The sequence below is a fragment of the Arvicanthis niloticus genome, chromosome 1 (assembly GCF_011762505.2).
Source record: "Arvicanthis niloticus isolate mArvNil1 chromosome 1, mArvNil1.pat.X, whole genome shotgun sequence".
Classification (NCBI taxonomy): domain Eukaryota; kingdom Metazoa; phylum Chordata; class Mammalia; order Rodentia; family Muridae; genus Arvicanthis; species Arvicanthis niloticus.
Genome location: NC_047658.1, coordinates 154,844,551 through 154,863,320, shown reverse-complemented (window position 1 = coordinate 154,863,320; position 18,770 = coordinate 154,844,551). Strand labels below are relative to the sequence as shown.

Sequence of the window (18,770 nt, the reverse complement as noted above, 5' to 3'; positions counted from 1 at the left end):
CAACAAAAGAGAACACAATATCATCCTTCTTTGGATAAAAGTCTGAAGAATCACAGAAGATTCCTCTGAACATTATTGCTCATTTCAAAAATAAACAAACTCATGAAACTGCCATTTGTCTTTCCCTGACCAGAGTGATAAAAAATATATCTGCATTTTAACTGTTTTCCCAGCAGTACCTGCGACATGGGAGTTCATATACTTTAGCAATGGTTCTTATTAGTCAGTGAAATGGGACTAACCCCTATTTACTAACAATAAAATCTGAGACATTTCTCCAGACAGTCCAGGACCTGATGTCATCTCTGGGAAGGGCAAATGGAGGTAGCATTTCTGTGTTTATGACCTCTCATCTTCAGCCCTATGTTCCTTCTAATATGAAGCACCTACCCAGACCTGCCCTTCATCCTCCTTATGTCTAAGAACATCTAAGCTATGCTACGGAGAAGTAGAGAAAACACAGAAAAGATAATAAGTGACAAATGTGTGACCCTCGACAACAGGTAACACACATGACAGAAGATAAACAGCACATATGATGAGCTGTGACCTTTTATATGCCACTAGCAAAGTCCCTATAAAATGCATGAACCTCCAACTACATTGTGGGGCAGGGAAGGCAAGAGATCTGTGGTGATGGAAGTCTTCTATATCCCTGCCCCTTCCAGCCACCATGTCCCTGTCCTGCACAGGAATCTTTAACTGGCTTGATCTTGGGCTTCTATATTTTTGTCAAAGTAATGAGGAAAGCAATTAGTGCTCTGGGCTGCGCAGGCCTTGAGGCCTTCAGTTTTCCTATTTGTAAATCATCACACATGAATGATTCTTATCCAATACTCTGTTGACATCTTGAGTCTTGGGTTCATGAAACTTGGGGTGCTCACAAATCCCCCCAAATGTGTGAACATTCTATGGCAGAGGCATACTCTTTGAGCTGAAATCTAGAACTTCAATCCCAATGGCAAAGAGGTTGCAGTTTAAAAAAAAAAAAAAAGAAACAATAAAATTCACTTGAATAAGAGAAACCTATGATCCCTTCCAGCCTGAACATTCAATAATTCAGTAACAAAACTGAAAATTGTGAACGTTGTAAGACATTGGAACAGAACAAGCAGAAACTACTCAGCTAAACGCAATAACAACACCTAAGTATTCCTTCCAGTAATGGCAGCTTCAGCACTTGGCCATCCTCTGGAGGTAGAAGAACTCTTATGGTTTCTGAACTTTAGGACTTTGCATTATAAAGGCTGAGACAAGAATTTGAGTTTCCTCTTCTTACAGAGCCCTTGGAGAAAATGTAATGAGAAGAAATGAGACTGTGTGTTAGGATATATTAGGCAGCATAAACAACCATTGAAACCACATCTGAGACTATCAAGTTACTGTGAGAGACTAGAAGGTCTGCGTGATAAATGGAATCTCATCCCTGAGAACTGAGACTGTAGTGTGAAAATCAGAGGTCTTTATGTCTCCACAGCCTGCAGAAGCTCACTCCTGAGCCTACCTGGGAAACAGAGAAGGCTTAGCAAAGCCACTGAAGAATGAAAACTGAATGACGAGAGGAAAACTTAGAGTTTTAGAGATATTGAAATGACCTGATCTTCATTTTGGTTCAGATCCACCTAAGTCTCTCAACAGTGGATCTTTTCCAGTGGGGGCTAAATCACATTGCTCCACATTCAATACACTGTATAGCTATTTGTTTCTTAAAGCCACCTGCCATTTCATGGAATGCAGACCCCAGGCTCCCCATAGGTCTTCATGATAAAAGCCCGACCTCCTTCGATCTCATCCTGGCTGACAGTGAAGAGGAAAGCAGAAGCAGGAAGCTGCTGGAACAAGGGCAGCCTGCTACCTCTGAAGCACCTGGAGCTTCAAGAATCAAGAAGCCATGTCTTCTTCTTTTAGTGGAAGGGGTTCCCTGTGAACAAACTGCAGCCCCCACCTCAACCCCCCCAAAAAGAGGCAAAAATGAAGCTAAAGAAAAGGGAGCTCCAGAGTCTAGCTTGAAGCAGGTTCAAGCCTAACATTAGATCATCTCTGAGTTGGTGTCTTTTCCTTGATAGTGCGGCAGTAATGGTTTCTACCAAACAGTCTCACTGTGAGCACTACTGAGACTCAGCACCATGCAGGCACAGAGGAGTCCTATGCACAGCAACAGAGTCTCACTGGAGTGTTCTTCCCATCATTTTAAATTATTAATACCATAAAGCCTCTTGTTAACAATCACAGACTGCTTATGGGGTGGGCCCTCCACAATTAGTACAATAGCTGTTGTGTTTGTTCTTAGCTCGTGGCCCCAAGCCACTCTGCTACCCAGAAGGGAGATACAGGAACTCCTGACCCCTTCTCTTACCTTCCTTTTGTTGGTGGGGTTGACATAGAGGTAACTGAGGACAGTCTTCAAACCCACTTTGTCATTTAATTTTTCGTAGGTGGTGCCATAATCTACTGACCTGCAGTAAAAGAGGGGGAAAAAGAAGGGGAGAAATTATGTCATCAAATGAAGGATTGCATTTAAAGGGAGCCATGATCCTTCCACCCCAACCTACATCTTTGTTACCAAATCACATGAGTGCTTGAAAATGTTCTTCAGAGATAAAAAGCCCCATTAGCTTTAGAAGAGCAATTAGACTAATGTGTCATCATCCTCCTAAGCCCACTTTCCTTTGCTCCCAGCCTTTCTCAGAGACCTACTTTCTACCCTTTGTGGAGTTGTGTGGAGAAAGAGGCTGCTGGAGATAGCTCACCTCCCACGCAGCCCACTCAGTGGTTCTGAATGTGGCACTGGGCGGGGCACAAGTACTCACCATCCAACGTTCAGTACTATACTGTGAGTGCGACTCACAAGGGGAAACACTAGGATTTTCCACCTGGGAGAAGGGTGGGATGATGGGATTTTCCTCACATACTACAGCCAACTTCACACCCCCTCCACTGAACCTGAAACAAAAGAGTTGTCCGGAGGGCAGGACTTGGCCAAGAGCATGCTGGGTCCAATGGTAGGAGGCAACACCAGCAAGAGATTCTGTCTTACATGAGTACAACACAGGTCAAAAAAGAATATCATTGAACTGGTTGAAGTCATTCCTCACTCTGACTTTGGTACTATTAGCTACCTGATCATCCCTTCAGCCTCATTTTTAGCAGACTGATCAGATGAAAAAGCCAAAGAAAGGCTCAGAGAAGAAAGTAGTCAACCCATTGGCCTATGGATTCACTGGCTGATCAACCCATTGGCCTATGAACCTACAGGCTGATTAAGCCATTGGCTTATCTTCTGCACTGGCCTTTCTCCTCTTTCAAACTAGTGAATGGAAAGAAAGGGCCAAACAATAGGTTTCATGAGGCCAGACTCCCTGTCACACTCTTTCAAGTCACAGTTGCAACCCTATACACATCTCCCTTCCTTTTCACACAATCAGTATCATCAGGCTTTCTCCTCCCACGCTCCAGCACCTCCTTGGTTAGTCTTGAGACACCTCCAGCTTAGACTTTTGAAGGCCTAGAGGTTAATTTACCTTTACTGTCATCAGTTGACCTGGCAAGCATGAGGTACTGTGCCTCTTAAGCTCAGTTATCTATCTCTGTCTCTCTAACTCCTACTGACTTTGGCATCCTGATACTAGAGTAACCTTTATATAATTCTAATATGGTTCTGCTTTGGCTCACATCTAACTTAGCCTGAGAAGCCTGTGTGATGACCTTTAAGAGTTATATTCATAAGGCTTCCCTACCCTTCTTCCTCTAAACCACTTAAAATTCCCCTATCCTAGAACACGTTTCCCTGTCCTACAAACTCCAAATCACAGTTTGCCTCTTTTCTAACTCTTTGAGGATGTTATGGCTATTCGCTTTATGATCTGCCATCTAACCCACAAGGTAAGCTTCTCAGGGTCAACCTTTACATAAAACCATGATAGGATGGGAAAAAAAATCTCTGAAGATAGGGAGATCTGATTTATTTCCAGATCTGTAGCTCTCTGATCACATGCTATGGGCAAGTCATTAAACCTGCTGCTGTCTCATGCTTCTTTTCTGAGAAATGGGGATGATTCAGCCTCATGAAGCATTTGTCAACGGCACAGAAGAAGCCAAATAGGATCCAGGGAGAGAAATAATTAAGCAAATTAAAATGAAGAGGTTTTGTTTTATTTCTCCTTTCTACAATGAGTACAAAACATAGACATTATGTATACTTCACATGCTCACTAAAGAAACCAATATGGTATTTTAAGTCTTTTCCTAGGGTACCATCTCCTCATGTGAATCAGTTATAGTAACAATAATCCGTCCCTCAAGAAGCTGGCTTCTCATGCTTGATCATGAATCTACCACAGGCACTGGGTGTGGAGAGTCATTCCCAGTCTTTCTCTTTGCCTGCATCTCTCAATATCACCTCTGTCTCTGAATCTTTGTGATTCTGTCTCCTGAGTACCTTATTTGCCAATCACCCCATCACTTTGCATGTCAATGTATGGCTCATACATGGATTCTTAACAGTCTTCTGTTTGGAGATACTCGAATTACTTTCCCCAACAGCTATCCTCCATGCAGTTAGTAGGTTGTTCTCCACCCACCCAGGTCTGTCTACCTCTCACTTTAATGTAAATGGCCCACTGCATGCACATAGACCGTACTCATTCTCCAAACTTAGGCTCTGAAATTTGGTCTCCATAGTCCCTACTAAGCCCATCATTAGCCATTACCTTTCTCACCAGCTTCACTGAACTCTCCTAATCTTGTCCCACATTTGACTACCTTCCCTGGGCCAGCCAGCACTTAGTTCTTGGTAAATCTGGGTCCAATTATCAAATCTAACTCTACTACTGTCTGACCACCTTATAACTTTCCTGCCGGGGAATTAATCACAGTCCCCTGTGTTTTCCATTCCCTTTGTATATTTTCCTTCCTATTTTAGCATCTGCCCTATTGTTTCATTTACATTATCTTTATTATAGGACCTCTTCTTCCTTGACTTTAACTCTCGGTGGGCAAGCAACACTTCAAATAACAACTCCAGTGCCTGATACCATGCCAGGGACAAAGCAAGGGCTAAATAAATTGAGGTTTGTATTGGTTTGCTTTGTATTTATTTGTGAGAGTAGATAAATGGACTTGTTCAAACCCATTCAACCAGTTTCTAGTCAACTGCTAAGGTTTAATAATAACTCGAAATACTCCAATCCTAGAAATTCTACCTGATGCTCTGGATGCTGACATGACTGTCACGGATTGCTGAGTTCCAGCAGGATTTGGTACCAGAGAAGGACCAGTAATTCACTCATATTAGAATCAAGGTTAAATACCCCATCAGCCTATCACCCTGAGCAACACTACTCTCCAAGGCATCGCAGCAGACAAATTATGACATCCAAAGGCTGTGAGATGCATGCTTTTATTAATGGAAATAAAACTTTTTAAATGACCTGATCTACACTCCTTTCAACATAAAATCAGCACTGTATAGGCAAAGAACACTGAATTTGGAGGCCACCAATTCAGATTTTAGAACTGAATCTGAGATGTATGCAAATGTATTGTCCTGGATGAAACACTTCTCTAAGCCTGTGGAGGAAAAACAACAACAACAACAACAGAAACCTCTTCATCTGACAAGCGTTAAGATGATGATGCCAGTTCTACCAAGGACTAGCATAATGAGCATGCGGGCTATTACAATGGAGTTTTGCCATAAGGAAGAGAGATTTGGCTGGATTCCAAAAGCAACATGGAAAATTGGGATTGATAGTTCAGAAGCCGGGTGAGGATCTGTGGATGGAAATTACACAGAAGGTAGGGCAGTTCTTTGCTAAACAGACTTAATCAAATTCTTGCTGAACGCTGGCCAAGGGGATCAGCTATTACCCTGGGATGGCAGAGTCCATGAAGGCTGGAAGAATTCCTGTAAACTGACCAACTGGGATTCTTGCTTAAGTTGGGCTCTGGAGAACATGCTCAAGGTTAAGGCTTTATTAAAATACATCTCAAAGGATCTTCACATAAATGGACGAAGAGAGGATATTTTCCGAGCACCAGTCTATTATTAACATGAGACATTTAGCGCAGATCATTTTATACTTGCTTTTGGATCTTAAATTTTATTATCATAACAACCTAGTGCTATATTATTTTCCAGCCAGTGACTTTTCCCATCCTATCTACAACAAACATCTTGTAGGAGCTAAATCCTCAAGGCTCCCTGCATGACTAATGTCACAACAAACTCCCTTCCAGAATCCAAATAGCCCCCATCAAAGGCAGCAGGCGCAGCACCATGCCCAGTCTCTCTTTCTACATGCTGCAAAGAGATTCACACTGACTTTGCTTTTTTCCAGAGCTGTCTGCTGAGAGGAGGGACTTCCCAACAAAGGATGCTCTCTACAGCTCAGCTTCCTGCAGGCCCCTGGCAGTTTCTGCTCATTCAAGTTGACAGAAGCAAGTAGCACTCATTGAAGGTATGTCAAGCATGTGGAATCAAAGGTACCCTTGACTCCGTCCTTTCCAGCATGGCTATGGCATATCGCCTTGACCGTAGTGTTCTGTAGACCCACTTGGCCTGGGGAGAGTGCAGATGGCAGAGAGGACTTGGCCTTGTTGCCAAGACAGCTGTGCCTGCAGAACTTGCTCTGACAAGAAAGCCAGCCATCCTGTATCTTGGGGCTCTAGACATCTGCCAGTGGGAGCAGGAGTGTTACTTGGAAGAAACAGTTTCATCTCACCACCCTGAAGTCAGCTCCTCAAATCTAAACTACTTCATAAAACCAAAGTTCCAATTACTAAAACCATGACAGTGACATATATGCATGCTATGCTGGTCTCTCCCTGGTACTGTGCCAACATGCACGATGAATAGCTAACCTGGAAGGTGCCGTGTGACATATACAGAGATACACGGCTTTGGCTTCTATGACTAAGTTCAGATGAGTACAGCTGACACACCAGGGGTTGTGTTTGGTGTGTATGTAGTGTTTTACCCTTTTCTCCCATTTGTTCTGTGTATTTTCATTAATTACTTCCAACACACAGAAAAGTGCAAGGACTCCACAATCATTCAGCAACTACTAACATAATTATGTTTGTAAACAACAAAGAACTTGGAGTGTTCTACCATTTGTGTGTGATGATCTGGGGCTGTGGATGTGTGTTTGTGTGGCTGTGTACACATGAGAGTAAAAATGGAGGTGTGCGTCCATGTGTGGAGGCCAAAAGTCAATCCTAAGCATTCCTGTATTGCTTTCTACAGATTTTTAAAGATATAGTCTCTCATTGATTTGAAGCCCACTTATTCTCTTAGGCTGAGCTTCAGTAATCCCCATTCAATTATAATCCCAATTCTGGGAGTATAAGCACATGCGCCCAACACTCAACTGTTGTTGAGCTTAGTAGAGCTTTGAACTTAGGTCCTCATGCATATGAACCTACTAACCTATCTCTCCATCAGTATTTGAGACCACCATAGGATACATGAGACCCTATGTAAAGAAAAATCTACTATATATCATGCAGGACTATAATTCCAATACTTGAGAGAGCGGGGCAGTGGAATCCCAAGTTTAAGGTCATCTGGAGTTACACAAAATATTCTGTCTAAAAAAAAAAAACCCAAAATAAAAATAAGAAGTAAGTAAAGTCTGCTGTTGCAAGCAATGCTGTAATGAGCATGGCTAGGCATATTCATCCATGCACCCATGAAGCAGTATGTCTGGGTAGATGTAGACCTCTTTGTGGGGAATCACCACTTCCACCTTGCTAGTCATCACCAACATTTTCTCCAAGGAGGCATTACCTACAAAGAGACACTGCTCTTAGCTTCTCAACATGCTCATCATCTAGCTGATTAAAAACTCATGTCCCATCCCTCAGGGGCTCTGAAGACCTTGGCCTAAAAATGGTACATTCTAAAGACTCACGCCAGCCTGATGTGCCATGTGCCCAGTTATTTCATCAAGACTTTGCCTATAATAGTGATAGAAGGAGTTGAAGGATGAACATATGCCCATTATCTACCCAGCAAAGTCCTGTTCCTCTTGTAAATATCTGGAGATGTTAGTGGTATTCAGCATATCAGCTGTTAGTGTAGAAGCAAAACTTACCCAGTATGGCTCCATCAGCATCCCAATAAAGCTTAGCTTTAGTGCAGTGCCTTCATTCTCAATGCCAGGCATCTACACATGATGAGCAGACTTCCAAAGGCCCTCTGCCAGTTCCCAGGTGGACACCATAGTTTTGCATTAGAGAATGTTCTTGTCATCTAATCCTTCATTCTCCTTTGCTTACACCTCAGCCCTTCCCCACCCCATCCTTCTTTCCCTCTAACCCTTGAGCTCTATAAAATGAAGGGAATCTTTCTGTATACCTGGAGTTGCCTCTCTTCCTCTCCATGGTCCTTTTGGTATACGAATAAGGACATCACCACAGGTGAGACAATTCCTCTTTCTCTTAGCTATTCTTTTCTTTCCTTTGCTTGTTTCTTCACATGTCTTTTATTCATCTCAACTTCCCTGTGTCATTTCTCAGTAGATTTAGCTCTAGTTCATGAATTTTGTCTGTAAGAAATGCAGGTAGCAAGTGTTTTAGATTCTGGGATCCTATCTCTGACACAACTACAATGATCCCTAACAAACAGTGATGTAAAAGCTATAAACATCATTCTGAATTCATCTCTTTTCCCGGGTTATGGATGCAGTAGATACTGCAGTAGATACTGTGGTATTAGTTCCAGATGCTGAGCAGGAGCTGGAAGCTGCAGCTTCCAGTTAGTAACAGATCATTTTGGGACAAGACACAGACTATATTGGCAGTGCTTTCTGGATATTGGGGTTTGGGTGGCTTTCAACCTCTGATGGGTTTGTTGGGATAAAGTACCAAATAAAGCCAAGTAAGTTCTGCATGGAACTCTGCTCTTACTATTCAGCAGAAGCCCGATACAGCCTTTGTTGGAATAAGAGTGTATATACAAAACCAGGAGGAATGGGATTCAGCTATATATTTGGTTGTGTCAGAGGTAGGCTCCCAAAATCTACACTATCATTGTTTTATGTATCTACAATAGCAGACAGTCTCTACTTCTATCTACCACCTCCAGGGTCCTACTCTGATTTTGTCTCCAAAATAACTTCCTAAGATTCTGTTAGATTGAATTCTGTCATTTGTTGTTCTTCCACACTTGCCTACCACATCTGGTCAGACACCTGCCTGACATGATGTTCAGTATCTTGGTAGACTGCCATCCCTTGCTCTTTTCCCCCTCTCTCTCATGATGGTTGTTCAGATCTCTTTTCTGACTCCCACTTCCAGTTTCAAGTATACATCAATTAAGTTTCTATAGTTCAAGCCCACACCGTCCTCTGCATTTGCAGCAACAGTGCTCAGGAGCTTCTTATTTATTCCTTGACTATCCATATATACCTTGGATCTTTCCAGAAATCATTAAAAACTGCTTAAAAGTTAAGATTTCTTCTTTTTTCAAAAATCTTTAGACATGCAGAAGTGTTGGCTCTGCACAGAAAAAGGGTAAAGCAGGCAAGGACAAGTGGACTCAGTCAGAACCAGCTGCAGGGGCTCTGCATGTCTGATCTCAGCTCATACAAAAGGGTTGTTGTGCAGATCCCATAGAGAAGAGTACAAAACATAGCCTAGAGTCTAACAAAGGGCCCAAACATGAGTGCATTTCATTGCGGTCATCTGAGATTTAACCAAGGTGCCAGGAAACACACACTGGAGAAAAGAGAGCATCTTCAACAAACGGTGCTGGGGAAACTGTTTTTCCAACATGTAGAAGAATGAAATGGGACACCTATCAGTCACCCTGCACAAAATTCAGCTCCCGATGAATGAAGGACTACCCCCCCCCCGCCCCCGTGAAATCTTAAATGCTAAAGCTGCCAGATGAAACCGTATGCAGTATTCTAGAAGGTATGGGGGTAGGAAAGTCTTCTCTTTATAGGACTCCATTTGTCCAGGAGTTGAGGCCAAAAATTGACAAATGTGACCTCATAAAAATAAAAAGCTCTGTACAGCAATGGAGCCAATCAAATGAAGAGAGAGCTCAGAGTGGGAGAGAATCTTTGCCAGCTACACATCTGATAGAGAATTAATATCCAGGACATATACAGAGTCAGGGAAACAAATGACCCAATTAAAAACAATGGGCCATGGATCTGAACAGTGAGTTCACAAGAGAAGAAATAAAAATGGTTAAGCAATATCTCAAAAAGCGCTCAATATCCTTACTAATTAGGGAAATGCAAATTGAAACTAGCTTGAGATGTCAACTTGGCACAGTTAGAATAGATAAGCCCAAGAGAATGGCAACAAATCCTGGCTAGGGCATGGGGAAAGGAGAACCCTCGGTCTCTGTCAGTGAGACGCCAAACTAGTGTAGCCACTGGGAAATCAGTGAGGAGAAAAAGTTAAAGCTCAATCTACCACAGGACCCTTATGTAATACTCCTCACTCTTGGGTATATGCCCAAAAGATGCACTATCCCACCCCACTATAATGATTAGCCAGCCATGTCCACTGCCACTCTATTCACAATAGCTAAAAAATGGAAATAATCTAAATATCTTCCAGCCGAGGAAAGGGAAATTGAAAGGTGGTATATATACATGATGGAATACTATTTAGCTATAAAGAGTGAAATCAAAAAAAAATCACAGGTAAATTGATGGAATCGAATATGTTATTCTGAATAAGGTAACCCAGAAAGACAAATGCTGTATCCTATCTCTTATGTGCAGGTCCTAGCTCCTAAACTGTACATATGGGTCCATCACCTAGAGTAACATGGAGGGAAGCATGAGTGGAGGAATAAATAACACTAAGGATGTTTTAAATGGTCATAAAGAATCATATTATTTTATGTTTATGATGTGGTGATGTACACACTTAATTCAATCACTCAGAAGGTAGAGGCAAGAGGATATCTGTGTATTAGATGCCAGCTTTGTCTAAATAATGAATTCCAAGGTAGCTAGGGCTTTAAAATGAGACCTTATCTCCAAAGAAATCACAGACAGATATATATGTATATATGTATATATGTATATATGTATATATGTATATATGTATATATGTATATATGTATATATGTATATATGTATATATGTATATATGTATATATGTATATATGTATATATGTATATATGTATATATTATATATTATATATTATATATTATATATTATATATTATATATTATATAATATATATTATATATTATATATTATATATTATATATTATATATTTATTATATATTATATATTTTATATATTATATATTATATATTATATATTATATATTATATATTATATATTATATATTATATAATATATATTATATTATATATTATATATTTATTATATATTATATATTATTATATATTATATATTATTATATATTAATTATATATATATTACACATGCACATACATATACATGTATATATACATATGTTCATATATTTGTATACATACATTCTTACATACATGATCTAGATTAGGTTTGGAGAGTGAGAGATAGATAGATGATAGATAGATAGATAGATAGATAGATAGATAGATAGATAGAAAGATAGATAGATAGATAGACCAACAGATAAGTATAACTCATACAACTCATACCACTCATCAAAGAAGGGAGCATGACAGAAAGCCTCAACAGGTAAAAATGTACAGAACATGATTCTGACTATGGGGTACCCAGCCCCAGTTGACACATCTTCTAAATCAAAAGCAAAAAACCAACCCCTCACATAAAGGCTTAGGTAACATGGTAGATGAGGGAGAGAAGCAGGAGTCTATATTCTATTTTCTATACGTGGCAGAAAAGCCGCACCCATGAAACCTCATCAATATACTTGCATAAGCAGGACCTGAAAAATGACAATGCCAGTTGACATTCCAGCATGGTTGGGGAAAATATCACAAGGCCCCACCCCTAGATGGATAGCTGCAGACAACTAATGGCTTCAGAGAGGGAAAATCAGTCTTCTCCAGGAACAAGCCTCCTGATGGGGTTTAGCATGCCAAGCAGTCAGCCTAAAATCAGATACATATGAAAAACCCCAAATGAACTCAGCAGATTATATTTGTAAATGTATGTGAGAGTGTGTGTGTGTGTCTAATAATTTAAAATAACACATAAATTTCAGAAGGAGGGGGCGAGTGCAGGAGGAGCTAGAATGAGAAAATTGAGGGATAAAATGACATATCACATGGAATTTTTCAAAACAAAAATTAAAATCATTGTAAGGTCATTAAAAAGTAAAAAAAATTAAACTAATCATAATCTCACAAACAATAATAGATCCATGGTTGTTTTCATTCATATTCAAATTTTCACACATGAAATCTATTATTTCAGTGGGGTTTTTTTTTAATGCTCAATTATGGAAGCTCTTAGTATAAATGAGAGTCAAAAAAATGATATAGGTAAAACTTTTTAGAAGCCTTGTTCCACCATCCCCATGCATACTCAAGATGGAGTTGTTCTTGAGGGCAACCAGTTTGATTTTCGTTTCCTTGTTTTGTATTCTGTATTCTCTACATTTAATACAGGGCTAGGCCCTCGAATGTCCAATAAGCTCTCACAGGATGGCTGATCACTGCTGCCAGTTGCCCTGTAACCACGAAGTCCAACTCTGAGAATCAAAAGACATAACCATGCTTTAAAGTGCCAGGCCTGCGAAACCACTTCCTACAGTGTATTCCATTGAAATCTGTTGAGACTAAAAACAGAGGCCAGAGTCAATTGTGGGTTGCCTGTGTGGTGAGCTGCATTCACTCCAAGGTCAGGCTCCAGTGTATACAAAGTACAGCTCCAAACCAACAGCTGCCCAAAAGGTCTTTGTGATGGAAAATCCTGGGTACATACCTCTGGCCAGCTCCCTCTTTATCTAAGGAACAGCTCCCATTGCAATGAAAGAATCCCTGCCTGACCACAAATAACCAGCCAGATAACTAACTCCAGACCTCAAGCCAAAAGCCAGCAATTTAAAGAGCTTCATTCTCCAAGTGGTTATTGGTCCCGCCCTTTGCTTCAGAAAAACCACACACACACTGATGCCAAGACCAGAAACATGCACAGCTCTCCCAGGGACATCTTGTTGCTCCTGTTTCCACTGTGTCTATCCTCATAAAGAGCCACATGATGATATAGCAACTAAGTCATTCCTGTTTCTTCCTGTCCCGGCTATTAGAATGGGAGCTTTGTCAGGGTTCTAAATGCAGAAGAAGGGAGGTTAGCTCTCTCCAAACCCTAGAATCACGCAGAATTCATGAAAGCACCTAAAATATGATCTGGGGAGAAGGACCGCAGCCATAGTTATCCCAAACAGAAGGAAGGGATGTGAGGTGGAGCTCGCATGCAGAGCCTTGTGCGAACATGGCTACTCTCACCAAGTAACCGCCGTTCAGGTAGTAAGTTTGTTCAGATGTCTTAGTTATCATTCAAAAAACTGAAAATTCTTGACCTATATTAACCAGGAGACCTACTTTCCATACAGGTGGGGAAAAGAAAGAATGCCTGTAAAGAAAAAGGAGAGATCACAAAGTGGCTTCAAAGGAATGACATGGTACAAGTCACTGCAGCTTCCTCTGTGTGATTATTATAGAGGGGAAGTCCTCAGTCCTAACTAAAATGAGGTATATTGTGCACATGGACAGACTAGGAGAAGGAGAGGGAGGCAGAGAATACAGATCACATCTTTATAAGGTAAAGATCACAACTTTGACCAAACAAACCCTCTAAGACCTAATTTTACAATTGTTAAAGGAGTCTGTCCTGAGTAGCAATGGTAGTAGTAGTAACAATAATAATAATAATAAACACACAGTATGTATGGACACCCCAAAATAATATTATACTCATTCACAAAAATGCATATAAAAGTACAGGAAAAATTACAATAACTGGTAAGCTACCTTTGGGTGTGGAACTGGGGGGAATACATAGAGTGGCTTAAAGGACTTGATTCTATTTATACATTGAAATATTTTCAAACAAAAACACACATAAATGTAGCCACATATCACTCGTGTAGTTAAGAGTCATAACAATGAAAAGATCGGTAATGAGCAGCCACAATGCAAATGAGAAAATTAACACATCTGCAAGGGGACCCTCTCCTAGATAAGCACTGGTATTCAAAAAGGCATACTAGCATAATCATGAGTGGATTCATGTCAGCCGGGCAGATTTGGTTTCAAATGCATGCAGCCTGTAGAACCTCGGGCTAATTACAGGAGACTCCTGTTTCATATCTGCTCAATGGGAATATAAATACCACTTCACAGAATTTCTGTAAAGCTTAAATAGCCTTAATATCAGGGAATTCACTTCACTGCCAGGGGCTGGGAGACCCTGTGGCAGACCAACCACGCCATCGTTGGAGGAAAAAATGCCCTATACAATTCTGGGCAGACAGCAGTTGCCTTATAGATACATACACAACAGTGGACAGGCCCTGCCATCTCATCCTCCCCATATCAGCAATAAACAACCAAAGGAGCACGGTAAGATAGAAGAAATGCTACACATAGTCAGAGATAGCCTCCAGCAGATGGCCAACATGTACAAATTGAAGTCTGGGGAAAATGGATTCGGTGTTGTTTCACCAACTTTTCCTGGGGACAAAAATAATGAGGCTCACACTAGAAGGTTCCAGACACACATAGCAAGGCACTTCTATTTGGGGAACAGATGTTCACCATTTCCCTTTAAAATTTCAATGTACCCAGTTGGGGCCATGTGATGTATGTGCAATTACATCTGTGTGCGGACATCCAGAAACCTCCCAGGTAAGTATGGGCTGCTATTAAAAAATGGGAGCTAATGGGAATCTCAGACCAGCTATCTACCCACCCTCAAGATCCAAAAGACTGAGTCACACACTTAACCACCGGCCCCTAATACAGAGACAAGCTCAGTGATAAGAGAATCTTTACATATTGAAAGCACTGAGTGTTTTTATTAATTGTGTCATCAATTAATGCTGTCTCTCCCTCTCCAGAGGAGTCAGCTCACAGAAAAAAAAAAAAAAAAGAGTCCTCCTTTTGTTTGTCTCCTCTATGAAGCTAGTCCCAGGCTGTCTCTGACTTCAGAGCTCTCAACCTGGGTCACTCCTCGTATAGCTCTCTGGCAACATAATACCTTCTTCTTTTGTGCTCCCATTTCATGCTATTGTTTAATTTTTGTATGTGCTACTTCTTTCTGCTGACAGAGCCTCCTGAGAGGTCAAGGGACCACCTTGGATGTCTCTCTTAGCCTCTCACACAGGCTGAATGGTGCCATGCAGGGCTGATATTGGAAAAGAGAAAGTATATTCCAGTGCATAGAGGAGTCACTCAGCCAGATTCTCTTCTAACTCTGAGAATAGTGTGGGAGATTAATAACAAAGCTCCTCCACACAGGCTGTTCTGCCAGGTTCTACAGCTCATCCAGGGGAGGACAAGGACCAAAGTCTTCTAACACCTGACACCCTCCTTCCCAGGAGTAAAGAAGCAGAAGTGTTCTGATAGCAAAGAGCACAGGCAGCTCCCTTTCGGAGGCTGGGATGCCTTTGTCGTCCTATCTCCTCACGAGACTGAAACTTGAATTTTCATCCCCTGCTGCCTGCCCAGTGTCAGCCATGTGATATTCTCTAAATACACAATGGCTCTGATGGGCCTTAAGGTCTTATACCCCAAAGCTCTGGACACACATATCAGTGCTATAAAGAAATCGGTTTGGTAATGTTTACATTTGCAAGGGTAGGCAGGGAAATATAATTGGCTAATAGGTAGGCTTACCCTCAAGTCCTAAAGCATCCTTTATACCATACGGAGAAATATGCTTTTCAAGATCAGAAGGTGTGCCCATCTGAGCCCAGGCTGCCTCAAAAGCATTCCCATAGCCTTAGATAAAAAGAATGCCCAGCCCTGGGGTCACTGCCAAATACGAAAGTACTAAAATTTTACAGCAGAAATATCTTCAAATACAGAACAAAATAAATGGGCAGCATAGGCAGCCATTCTAGCGACACCATCCAGAGGTTAGCATACAAAGGTTCTGGCTTGTATATACACATATCCACGTGCGTATACATATATTGCATATCTTCTTATGTTTACAAAGTTCAAACTCATCCTCTATCATCTCTATACCACTTTTTACATGTTGTAATGTTCCTCAATATTTTTTTTCGAAATAAAACCCTTCAAGATTGCAGTGTATAAATGCATCATAATTTACTTTAATTATCTTCTATAGCCAGTTGGTCACTTTCTAACCACATATTCATGCATAAAAATTTTGAGTGTATCTTAAGTTGTCTCATTGGATTAGATTTATGCAAGTGTAACCACAAGTTCAAAGGATAAAAGCTAATACTAAGTTTCTCGTTATTAACTCCCCTGTAGAGGCACCCTGGTCAGTCTCCAGTTTCGCTAAGAATGCATGAGTGCCTGTCTTAGTACCTGCTGGCCAATTGGAGTTTTATCATTTTGTCGTTCTTAGGCACAGTTGCCAAAAGGGTGCTCACTCTGGTGTCAAAGTGTTACAAAAAGCCATGACGCCTTCACAATGTCTGCGGGTAACAATACTGTTAAGATGTGAGACTCTTTCATATGGTTAAACTTACTGGGGTTTGACTCACCTGTGTTAACATCTTGCGATATGAACTGTATTATAAATAGTATCCGAGAACGGTTTAAATGTCTTAACTCATCTTAAAATAAGAACCATTAATAAAACGGCGTGAACACCTGGACAGCGGCATCATCTAAGGAATTATGATTACTGAGAAAGCTACACTGTAGATCCTCCTAAGTGCTTCACCAGCCTCTCTGTTAGGGCCAGGCACACCATGTGACTTCTGGAAAACACAACTGGACAGTAATGAGAACCTGTAAAATGATTTTGCCTTCATTACTCTCCTGGAAAGGGTCACGGAGGCACACACCAGGAATTCCTGGACCATACTTTGAGCACTGTTGCTCTAAGTCAAACAATCTCCAAGCCCCAAGAGAATGAAAACATAGGAGTATTTTTTTAATTAACTCTACAGAGTTCTCACAAATCTCCCTCCATTCACACTCCTTCCTCTACAGACCCTTTGAAGTTAACTCAGCCTCCTACATAAAGCTTCCTCGTGTTCCCTGCCCTCTGGCGACCTTTGCTTTTTCTGGTTTCCTCTAGGTTTTATATCTCTGCTGCACAACTTGACCTACACCCTCTGATTTCTACAGTCATTTGTCCCCACCAAAGCTCTAAGCTGCTTGAGATCAGGGATGAGGACTTTGGCACATGCTTTGGCTCCATAATTGATTTCTCTCGGAAGGCTGCCACCCTCAGCCATGGTAGCAATCAAGTAACTAACATTTGCATAGTGCTTTATATGAGACACTTTTTCTTGAAACATTCAGTTCTCACAGAGACACTCTGATGTAGGTATTTCATCTCTTTCATAAAAATTCAGAAACAGAGACCCAGAAAGGTTAAGAGACTGAGCCAGTCACAATGCAGGGATGTGAACCTGGTCATGGAGGCTGTTTGTGTAAGCAACAATAGTTGACTAGCATCACACGAGAGAGGTTTTGTCTGCTCATGGTATGAGGTGCTTGTGAGCCTTCTCTCTCAGAAGGTGACACAGTTTTTTTTTTTAAAGAGTGTTTAAATTGATAATTAAGATAAAACCTCAGTTCCTATGCTTACTGGTAGCATGATACCTAAAACATTGCCTAACCTTTTGGGGGCTCAGTTTCCCTATCTCTAATATGGCTATAACTATTGGCCACTGGCTAGAGTTGTTAGGAGAGTTTTGTGAGGAAAGTCTACACAAAGAAGATGGCAAGAGAAAGCCAGAGGGGTCAAAGACACCACAAGAAGACTTACAGAGTCAACTAACCTGGGCCACCAACCAGGGAGCATGCAGGGGCTGGACCTAGGCCCCCTACACATTTGTAGCACATGTGCAGCTTGGTCTTCATGTGGGCTCCCTAACAAGTGGAGCCAGGGCTGTCTTGGTCTCTGATCCCTGACATTGGATCCTCTTCCCATACCTGGACTGGCTGGTTGGACCTCAGAGGGAGGGAATGTACCTAGGGTAGGGTGTCTCAAGGTAAGGTGGTACCCAATGGGGGATCCCCTTCTCTGAGGAGGAGAGAGGGCAATAAAGTATTTGTAAGGGTAGGACTGGGAGGAGAGGAAGGGGGCTGTTATCAAGATATAAAATGAATAAATAATAAATAAATTATTGAAAACAAAAAAATCAAGTCAGTTCTTTGACAGAATCTCAGTCCATCCTAGAGCTACGGGCTCACCCACCATTCTCTGTTTGTCCTGTTTCCCATCTTGGAAGCCGAGATTTCCAGTGAAATGAAATGAAGATAGGCATTTTGTGTACCATATGAAACTAGACTACTAAACAGAAAAGTATTTTATCCAAAACAGTTGATCTGGAGTCCTTGGAACATAGATGATGCAGAAGTCCGTATCTAAAGCTGCTCACTGCCAACCTAGGCCAGAACCTGTGGGACTATTAGCTACAGATCCAGTTCTCACATTTCACTCTGCTCCACACACACAGTCATTCCCCAAGCTCATATCCTCTCAGAGTCACTGGGCTTCAGCACCTGTTCTGGGATGGGCTGCTCCCTAGTGAAAGACATTGCTCAATTGGGCAAGCCAAGAAGTTGAGCAGGGCCAGGGCTCCCACCAGGAGTGCAGAACCACTCAGCCAGTTGACAAACACGGAATCTGGCAAAAACATGATCCAAATCAACCCAA

At 41.3% G+C, this 18,770-nt stretch overlaps 1 protein-coding gene across 1 annotated transcript in view; it reads right to left on the bottom strand.

Moving 5' to 3' along the window:
• Sorcs3 (sortilin related VPS10 domain containing receptor 3) overlaps positions 1–18,770 on the bottom strand; it is a 588,549-nt gene that overhangs the window by 315,727 nt on the left and 254,052 nt on the right. Inside the window, exon 3 of the mRNA XM_076924035.1 lies at positions 2,357–2,456. Coding sequence (XP_076780150.1) covers positions 2,357–2,456 — 100 coding nt within the window. The remainder of the gene's footprint in view (positions 1–2,356; positions 2,457–18,770) is intronic.